The 11,000-nt window shown below is 41.4% G+C and overlaps 1 protein-coding gene across 2 annotated transcripts in view; it reads right to left on the minus strand.

The window, feature by feature from the left end:
* CCDC141 (coiled-coil domain containing 141) overlaps positions 1 to 11,000 on the minus strand; it is a 164,082-nt gene that overhangs the window by 53,882 nt on the left and 99,200 nt on the right. For both annotated transcript variants that reach the window (XM_005857641.2, XM_014546421.1), the window contains exon 8: positions 7,190 to 7,362. In XM_005857641.2, the coding sequence (XP_005857703.1) occupies positions 7,190 to 7,362 (173 nt within the window). The remainder of the gene's footprint in view (positions 1 to 7,189; positions 7,363 to 11,000) is intronic.

The following is an 11,000-nucleotide window of genomic DNA, read 5'->3' on the forward strand; positions in this document are numbered from 1 at the left end:
TTTTCAGCCCTACAAAGTGGTTCATGGTCTGGAGAAGGAAAGGGTACCATCACAAGTCAAACAACTAAGGAATGATTCAAACATCGCAGAATGAACAGTGCAGCCATGAGACAGCTGACCAGCACAAAGGAACTAAAAAAGCATTGTGTGGTATGCGATTGTGCTCATCTTGGCTGGAGGAGGTAGACCCTCTGCCCATCTTAGACAATGAAACTCAACAATGGCCCTCAAATCTCACTCCTTCACTTATCCTGTCCTGATCAGGAGTGTGGGAATGTGTTTCCTTCTCTAAAAAAGGCATCCCCAGCACCCACTGTCCCCCTGACTTCCTCACACTCCCTGGATGCAGCTCTTATTCCCTGACTGGCTGTTAGTAAGGTTCTCGAGACTCGGCGCCAGGTTTGTATATATATATTTGACTGCCCTTGAAGCCTGGTGCCAGTATGTCATATTCGATACTTACACACACACTCGAAGAATGTTTAAATAAACTGAAAGAAAGAAAACCTTTGGAAGGTGAAACGTAACTTGAAACTAGAAGATAGATGGAGTACATTTCAATCACACTAGAATAAAAAAAGAATTCCTGTTCACTAAGTGGCCAGGATCCCTGAAAGGAATAAACAGAGAACTAGCAGCCTAATTAGCATAGCGATTCAGACCTGCAGTCAAGGCCTCTACCTCTTCCTGCCAGGTGACAAGTAGTAGGGCAAGTTCCCGCACCTCTCTGTGGCCTAGAGTCCTTATTGGCAAAGCAGGAACAATAATCACAGTGGTGCTGATACCAAGGGGGGTTTTGAGGATTTAATTTGTTAATGTCTAGAAAGTACTCAAGTGTTTGCCACGCTTTCTAATCGTCATTTGAACAGTCTCACTTCCACCTAACTCTCTGACCCTGCCTTATGCCCCACCCCCTTGTCCCCACTCCTCCAGCCACGTGGTCCTTTCTGTTACACCTTGGCTATTGCTCTGCCAGGTGTGCTCGCCCCCAGCTATCTGCGCAGTAGCTCCTCTAAAGAATCCTTCCCTGACCAGTGTCCAAGTGGTCCCCTCCCACAGGCCCTCTCTGTCCCAGTTCACTTCTATATTTTTTCATAGTACTGGCTGTGTAAAAGCATCTTATTTATTGATTTACTTGTTAGTTGGCTGCTTCTTCCTACCAGAATATAAGCAGCATGAGGACAGACACTTTGCCTGTCATACGTCATACATGGGAGCACTGATTTACAAAAAATGCTCAATAATATTTTTGGAATAAACAAATAGATCATGCTGTGTTTGGGTTCATAATCATCCACACTATCAACCAAGGGAAGTAGTGGGAACCAATATAGATGATAATTATGGAAAGAGAAAGCAAAATCCCAATTACTAGTAAGTCCTGTTTTTATTTCTCTGTAAAATATGAAAGTATGAAGACCTAACATTAAGAAAGTAACACTAAATGCTAGATCAAAACAGACGACACTTAAAGTTATACCAAAACAAAATATTCCACAAGGATGAGGTATGTTATACACTTTGTAGACAAAATCAAGTGGTTCTATGAAAAGTAACCTCACAGGGTCAGCTGATCGTAAATTCCTAACTGGGCAGGTTGTGGTGGGTAGTCACACCCAGGCCTCTAACTTCTTTAGTAAAAGGTCTATGTTTGCCTTAAGCAAGCCTTGTCATTGTTTCTGTACATCTAGGTTAACACACCTTTGAGATGCCTCTTTTCAGACCCCTCCTTCTAATTTGTGAGCCACCCTTTCAGACCCCTTGTTCTAAGACATTACCACCCTCAAGAGAGCACATAATCTTAACCAATCTATAATCCAACACCTGCCTTGTTCTCTCCCACCTTCAAGCAATCTTCTTTAAGTTCCCTCCTTAATTTCAAGTGCATAAAAGAAACTGCAAACTTTTATTCTCCAGGAGCATTTGAGATCTTGCTCCCCAGCATATGTCACAAGTTTAGCTCAAATAAAGTCTTATAAAAATTTTCTACAGCAAGCATGTCAAACTCGCGGCCCACGGGCCGCATGTCTTGTTTATTTGGCCCGTGTTAGCCTTTGAGTTTGACCTGCTTGCTCTACATGTTTGGATGTTCTTATGTTGACAGCTTAAATTCACCACAACAAGGCAGGATGAAAAATGGTACAGTCTTTTCTGCAGGGATAGAAATTGAGTCGATACTGAAGCAAGCTTACTTGTAAATCTTCAGTTAACTTCAGTACACAGAAAAAGGCAAGTGAATACTTCACCAGGTAGCCTGGTCTTGCTGGGTGTTTGCATGTCTTGAGTTCTGAGGTGGAAGTTACACTAACAAAAAGGTTCCTCATTTTGTTCAATCATGGAAAACTTCACCCTCACACAAGGTCTCTGAACCAGCACTTCCAATCGCTATATCTTCCTGTGGCTTAATAAATGCAGAATTCCTGTGGTCTATCTTTAGATTCAGTGCTCAAAGGTGATACCAAATGAGGCCTAGGAAAGATGAGGAGGGCCAGAAGCCAGGAGCTTTCAACTCCACTGACAGTCTAAGTTTAACCATTACCACCTATTATTATAGGTAACTTGCATCCTAAGAGCAAAGGAATGCACAAAAATGCATTTCAAAGTAAAGGGTATTTGGATTGGGACAGATATACCCTGTAAAGATTACAAACTATTTAAGGACTCAGAATTATCACCAGATTAGTGACTCTGTGCATGGATTAGTGCACATTGAAAGGAAATTAATTAGAAGCTGGCCAGCGGGGCAGGACTGGGCAAGACGGGCCGGACACACCCTGGAGCCAACCTCCCACGGTCCCTCCCCAGCATTTGTGGAGTGAGTGGGGTCTCTCTGGTAGGTGGGGTCCCTTGACCTGGCCTGTGGGGATTGGGCCAAAACCGGCTCTCCGACATCCCCCGAGGGGTCCCCGAGTGCAAGAGGGCATTCTGCAAAGTTGTTGTCATACAAGGTGTGGAACGCAAATGCAAGTGTGCAGTAAACCAGATTTGGGGCCAACAGTGCCCCAGCAACAACATAACCACGGCCAAAGGTGGAATTGCGCTGCCCCATGAGGAATCGGACTCCCTCCTCTCTGGTTTTGGGGTGCATCTCCCGAGAACTGCTGCTGCCAGGTCACTGCAGCTCGGCAGCTCCTGGGTTGAGCGTCTGCCCTCTGGTGGTCAGTGCGCATCATAGTGACTGGTCTGATGGTCGGACACAGCATATTAGCCTTATATATATATAGGTTATAGTGAGGAAATAGAAAAGGTGAAGAAATACTTAAATAACCATTATTTCCCTTGTGAGGTTGCTCCAACTTCAAAGGTGTTTGATTCCAGGATAGGAAAACAGTGTGGACCTGTTCCAAATAAGATAGTAATTACAGAGCAAAAATGGCAAAAGTCTCAGATGTACTGGGAGGCTTAATCTCAGATAAATGTGAACTCAGATAAATGAGCCTGTTTTTTTTTTTTATTAAAAGGAAAAAAAATCAGATCTAAGGGTCTCTGAAATTCCTTTCTGTCCCAATGCTAAATTCTGCCTTTTATTACATTAAGATAAATGTTTATCTGTCCTATTTCAAATATAACCTTCCCCAGTTACTAAAATGAATATGACTTGGTGAAGCTGACTCTATTGTAAACATTTGAAACAACCATGTGACTCAGTATTTATTAGCTTTTAAAGCTCTTTGTATAGAAAGTAAAAAAAAATAAGTGAGCCAATTATTAATTGGGCACTCTTTATGTGCCAAGAGTGGTGTTATCTCATTTGATTTTAAAACACAATGCCCTGGCCAGGTGGCTCCCTTGGTTGGAGAGTTGTCCCCTACACCAAAAGGTTGCAGGTTTGAGTCCCAGTCAGGGCACATACCTAGGTTTTGGGTTCAATCCCTGGTTGGGGCACATACGAAAGGCAACCGATCAATGTTTCTCTTCACATTTATGTCTCTCTCTCTCTTCTCCTCTTTCCTTTCCTCTCTCTCTAAAATAAACATATCCTCAGGTGAAGATAAAAACAAAACACCCAACCCTCTATGAAATGTATAGCTCCATTTTACAGATGAGGAAACTGGGGTTCACAGAAGATAAGTTTAAAAGTCATGACATTGTTTGGGCCCTCAAAATGCATGAAGTAGAACTCTTTGACAGTAACTCTTAAGTGTCTTATCCACACCAGTTTTCAAACATCTGGTAGTAGGAACCTCTGTGGTTTGTGTTCTAGCAGTGTGGCTGTCATTCAAAAGCCTAGGAAGCCATTGTGATGTTCAATAACATGGACTTGGCACTGTTGAAATTAACATTTATCTCCATTGCCACCAATCAAACTCCACTTCCCTCCAGCAGTGGCTGCAACTTGAAAACTCCTTCTTAGGTTCTGCTTCTTTCCTGTGATGGTGACTCAGGTCATTGAACAGATAAATCATTGGATGAGGAAGGGAAGCAAGTCCCAAAAGGAATGCATGGGGTCAAGGTCAGGAGCTGCATATGGCTCTAGTTTCCAACTGAGATTCTAATGCATTTCAATTCGATTTTCAATGGCTTTCTCTTCTACATCTACCTTCTGAATCAAAAATGTCCTTTGCCAAGTAACAATTTTACTTTACCTTCAGTTCCTCCTGCAACAATGGAAATAGTATTTTTTAATAAAATATAGTGAAATCTCAGGGCAACCAAGCACTTTGGAACAACTATAGAAGCTCATATATCTAGGACATTGACAGAAACCATACTATGAATTATTTTTTAAATCTAGTTACCTAACCATTGATTAGAGTTTCGTGAAATGGTCCCTAACTATTGCTTTTTCTATTAAGGCTCAGTCAGCAGCCTGAAGAATAGAACTATAGATGCCTCTTTAAAAAATATATAAATAAATTTAGACTATAGCAAAGAAGAGGAAAAGAATGAGACCAGCTAAGTAAATAAACATGGCCAAAAACAGTCACTAATACCCTAAAGATAGAATATAATATAAAAATATAAAATAAGAGTATTTCTCTTATGTCTAAGCATTAAAAATAAAGCATTACTGAGTAGAGCAAACAGGATCAAGTTTAGCAAACAGGATCATAACAAATTATGACCAGCTTTCCAATGTCAGGAGTTAAGCATCAAATTGAATAGGGAATTTCAGTTTCTAGCCAAGAAAAGCACTGACTGGGTTTACCCTCACACCTTAAGTGACTAGAAAATAAACAAAATATGTGAACCCATGGTTCTCAGACATTGCACAACAGATAGCACAGGACAGTGATCCCTGAGAGAAGGGAAATGAATGAGGTGGGCTAGTATATGCATCAGTTTATTGGCTGGAAGGTAATTTCCAGATCAAAGCTCGGGGAAATAGAACCCAAATGGAGCCCAGAGGTCTTGCTGAGTTGAGGGGACAGAGATCAGACCTCGGGGAGGCCAAGGCACCTAGAATATCTGGGACACCACACTACAGACAGATCTCCAGAGATCTGGGGAAGGGGCTTTGGCTACCTCCTGACCTACCTGTTATGAAAAGAGACTGCCCACACCCAGGGAAAGCACTATAAGCAAAGAGTAGCCTGGATGGAGAAATAACATCGATCTGTGCTTCAGACCCACCTGCTGAACTGACATGGGACCATTCCCCAGTTATAACTGGAGACCCCACTACTTAATACAGTCACACATGACTCAGGACTCACATCATGTCCAACATGTACCCTGAGTCCAGGCACAAGTGTTTGTATCACCTCATAGGGTATCTTCTCATTTATACATTCTGGCAGACTTCACCATTACCAGGGGAGGGGAGGGATTCAGCTCTTGTATCACATTTTTGGGCCAGACCTGGGCACACTGGGGCTCCTAGGACCAAGTGTACACTTTACTTGATGCATACGGCACAAAGCTAAAGAAAAGAAGCTTCACCATCGTAAAACTCCGGCAGTGGCTATAACTGTTGTTAGCTTTCCAAAGGAGAGAACCATTTGCCCTTCTCATAGCCTCAGCTCTTGGCTACGCCTGGAAGGCCTTGAATCATTTCTGATCTTGGCTTTGTATGGTCCCATAGCAACCACCACAAACCCTGGTTAAATATCTGTCTGGCTTCACATTGTCTTCTGGAAGGAAAATTCCCTGAACCCAAACTTACCCAATCAATACTTTTAAACACATCTAACACCGAGCAGGACAAAGAAATAGAATAACTTTACTATATTCCACCTGTCTCATTGTTCCTCAAATTGAATTTTTTTAGTTTCAAAGATTGTGGACATGGAAGATAAGAAACTGGACTTAACCCACTGGCATAGATCTTTTTGTCTCTCTGTCAAAATGTAAGCCCTGCCTTCGTTTCATCCTAGCCAATATCTACCCCCTTATCTCTTTTGTCAGCCAATCCCTCTTCTTCCTCATACTTTCCCATTTTATTCTCTTTGTTTCTCACATTCCTTTTCTCTCCTCATTCCCACTCAACTCTAGACTCACACTGATACACTCACCAAATGTGCTCATAAAGAAATGATCATTCCACGCATACTGGTGAAAGGCATGGGGTCTAGGACCCATTAACATGGATTTGAATTCTTGATCTGCCACTAACTGGCTGTGTGACCTTTTGCAAGTTTGTTAACTTCTCTGTATCTCAGTTACTTGTAAATGTTGAACATTAATAGTATGTGCCTTGTAGAGTTGCTATGAGGATTAATGAGGCTCTTGGCACAGTGCCTGGCACGTGGTGGGCTCCCGGTAAATGTGAGCCATTGTTATTGTCAACAATGTCTCCTTTTATTTGGGGTTTTTGCTTAGTGAGCTACAAAGTCATTGATGAAAGGGAATTCTGGTGCTTTAGTTTTTTTTCTGGAGAGGAAAAAAGAAACAGGGTAGATTTCAGGCTCATGAATTAAAAGGGAAGAAACCCACCATGGAGGGGGAAAAAAAGCATTGAGACCTAACGCTGTTTCTTCTTTTGCACTTTTGTTCTCTCCTCAGAAACTCATAGAGGGAAAGCTTTAGCATCTTCAGGTCCTCAGGTTCAGAATATGGCCTCACTTCTGGCTGAGCAATACTGTGTTCAGAATCACTGCTGACCAAAATCCAGTAGATCCTTCTAAGCCATGTCATAATGTAGCAAAGCATCAGAAGCAGAAAAAAAAATCATGCAACTTATTTTTTAACAAGTTGTGGAAACTGTGAAAAGGTTTGCTGCACAGAGGGAGAAATAGCCTTTACTCACCTGCAGGAGTCCACTTGGCTGATTAAGGCTTGTCCCTTTTGCAAAGCATCAGCAGTGCAGCCTTTAATTTCTCCGTGTAATTCCTCATGCCTTGCTGCCAAGACAGGCAGACTTAAACCCTCTGACTTAAGGAGCTTAAGGTAAGCTTCGACTCTTCCAAGTACATCAAATGCCTGCCAAAGAAAGCAAACTTTCATTTTCTGCTTTTCTAGTTTAAAATCTACATTGATGTGTACATGAAATACCAGCGAGTAAGCCAGTCTGTTTAATTTATTAGTTTAATCAAAACCCAAAACAACAAGTTTAGTCTTGGAAAAGAGCTGTATAGTTTTAAGGCTCCATTTAGAGAAACTGATCACAGCTTAGTTCAGCATACATAAGTGTCAACACCTTAAAATCACCAAAATAGTTTACATTGAGAACGTACCTAGACAACAGTTATAACAGTGCAGAATTTAGAAGGCCAGGTTTATTATTGGCACATTCTGAACTGCATACAAATAATGGATGAAATGTTTTTAAAATATTATGCAGACTTTCATAACCTGAATGTCTCTGTAATATTCTTAAAAGAAAATTTCCCAATAAATTGCACTTTCAAACTGAAACACTGCAGGGAAATAGCCAAAAACTTACTAATGTGCTTTTGCCCTTGGCTATCCAAGTAGAAGACCTTCTGCCTACTCCATCCATAGACATTCATCTCTCTACAGAGAAGATTAGAATTTGGATCTGAAGCAGTACAAAGATTAAAAGCAAGGTAATATTTAGCTTCCAGCATACAAATAGATTATGCAGAAAAAACACATATTTTTTGCAAACTAAGATATTGTCTTGAGAGAAGATTTTTGAATTCTTTGATTTTCTTCCTTTATTAGCAGATCAACAAACAAGCATGGGGGATTTGGTTTATAGAATTAACATAGAGTAATGTTTTGGGGCATTATGAAAGAGGAGTATATGATAACAAGAAAATAAAAGAGGACTGTGGTAACATGAGAGAAAGAGAGCAGAGTACAGTGGTCTTCATGGGCCTCTTCATAGCCCATCTCTGAACTTGAGCCTGGCGAGCAGGATGAGTTAGGTAAGGTGAAGAAAAGCTGAATAGCAAGGGAGCTCTTGCCATGTTGCCCTCTGGCACTACTGGAGGAAGCCACCATTCAGGATGCTTCAGTCTGGAGAACCTACCCCAGTAAGCTTGACAGTGCCACTGACGGCCGGGGCCCTGAAGTCCACCCTCCCTGACTGCTGAGCTAGAAGCCAGTGAGCTCAGCTGGGGCCTACCAGGTGGAGTAGGAGGACCCCACAGGAGCAATGAGAGCAGATGGCCTTGTGAGTCTAGCACCACGGAGAGCTGAGGAAGACTCTTGATTAAGAGCTGAACTGGAATGGCTGCACATTCACTGGAAGGAGAAGGTACTGTATCAAATGCCAAGACAGTCCATAACTTAGAAAGAAAATAGCCAAATTTCCTTCCAGAGTTTTTCTCTAGACCAGGGGAGCCGGCTGGGCTGATGGGCAGGGACACAGTTTAAGCCAAATGTAGAAGATACAGCTGTGGAGCTGTGTGAGCGCACCCATGCCTGCCCTGGCCACCACCTTAGGAGTGAGTTTTAATGGCAGAATTGGAACTGGAAAAAATTGAATTTATAAATGAAATCTCTCAAGTACTGTCATATTACATATATGTTGATATTCTGTTCTCTCACCAATGTGCTCCTGTCTCATGAATCTGCTCTTTCTGCTTATTACTTAGAATGCTTAAAAATGAAATAATTTCTGCCAGCCAGTGTTTCTCAGTGGTTAAGCACCAACCCATGAACAGGAGGTCAGGGTTCGTCCTGGTCAGAGCACATGCCCTGGTTGCAGGCTCAAGCTCCAGCAGGGGGCATGCAGGAGGCAGCCAATCAATGCTTCTCTCTCATCACTGATGTTTTTCTCTCTCCCTCTCTCTGAAATCAATAGAAATATATTTTTAAAACAAAAAAAATCATTCCCACTTATTTAATAGCTGATATCAAGTAATAATAATAATAATTACAGTTTAATGCGAATTATGTGCTCCTCTTATACTGTTTGTTTCACAATTATTTTCCATCACTTGACAAATATTTTTGAAAGTCTGCTGAGTTTCAAGCACATTGTCCTTCACAGACAGGGAGGGAGCTAGAAATTCTCCCCATTATACGACTGGGGAAACTCAGTCCAGAGAGGTTAAATAAATCGCACAAAGTGACACCTCTACTAAGTGGCAGATTGCTATTTGCACTCAATTTGTCTGGCCCCGAGGGCCAGCTCTAAAACCAAGGGTGATGGCAGCATGTGGCAAAGACTTACTATGGGAGGCTAAGAAAGAAGGGACATTTCCAAGAAGCCTGTTAATCTTAGGTTTAAAAGGTAGGATTTTAAAACTTACTTCTTATAAATAAGTGTCTACCTTTCCTTCTTACCTGCGAGGAAAGATACAGAGAAAGGTTGAGTGATGTCTCTTAGCTATATAGGACTTTATCTAAAAGAGAAATTGCTTTACTAAAGCAACTTTGAACCTGAAGAACTCTTTCTCAACTAATCCATTTTCCCCCTGCAGGTGGCAACAGAGCCAAGATGCTATTAGAAAAGATGATGTGAATTACTCTCTTGGTCATTCCCTAACACATGGAAACACCACCTGGCAAAAACCACTGTTTCTGGAATTTTGTTTTATATTTTAAATTCTTACTGCTTAGTATGAATAAAGCAGAGTCTCTTGTTAATCAAGGGTTAGTTTTAAAGTTAATGCTTAAAGCAAAAATCTGTTGGATTCACAATGACCATGAATTCCCTTAAATCACACTTAAAGTTGAGTATATGTAAACTAGTGCTCACAGTAATACATAGTCACATTTAGGACTGAGGACCACTGAGCTACACAAAAGGAAGAAATCAAGGGAGAGTCTGTTGTATACAATTGTCACAGCATTCCCTTTTGTCTTCCTTAAGATAATTCTCAACTTCCTAGGGTGAATGAAAAAGGACAGAGAATCCCAAAGTGCTTTTCCTTGCCTGCAAGTTTAACTCCACTTCGTTTTAATATTAAGCTGTTATGAAAGTAATTAGGGTGTGATGGTGCATGTGTAGTAAGTACTCAGAAAATATTTGCTGGCTGTTACTCTAAATCTTGAGTGATGGCTCACATCTTTCAAAAACCACCGAGAAGTGCATGGCCACCCACCTGGGTCTCTCCTCTGTGGCCCATTGAACAGCTGCTACTCTCACGCCAGTGGGTTAAGCATTGGCCTCACTTTCACAGGAGTTAGATTCTGAAGCCACGTGCACATTAAATGTATGTGTCCTGTGACCCCATTGCATTTCTGAATACAATCGTGAAAGTACTGCTTCCTAATAGCATGGAAAGAACTGGAATGGCTGCACATTCACTGGAAGGAGAAGGTACTGTATCAAATGCCAAGACAGTCCATAACTTAGAAAGAAAATAGCCAAATTTCCTTCCAGAGTTTTTCTCTCCGAAAGACCAAGTGTCAAAAGCATTTACTTATGAATTGCTCTATATATCACACTTACTGGAATGATGACAGTAGAAAGGAGGTGAGGGATTTCATTCCTTCTTCAGCTCAACAAATATACAACTTTGCAAAATACTTCCTATTGGTCACATAGGCTAGATCAGGGGTGGGCAACCCCTGGCACGCGTGCCAAACATGGCACGCCAGTAACTTTTGCTGGCACGTGAAACCCTCTCTTATAATCTTCCATTTACAATTTTTTTCTTAATATCGACTTTTTTATTTTTCAGATAAATTCAGTGTAGGTG

Source organism: Myotis brandtii, unplaced genomic scaffold (assembly GCF_000412655.1).
Source record: "Myotis brandtii unplaced genomic scaffold, ASM41265v1 scaffold112, whole genome shotgun sequence".
Lineage (NCBI taxonomy): Eukaryota > Metazoa > Chordata > Mammalia > Chiroptera > Vespertilionidae > Myotis > Myotis brandtii.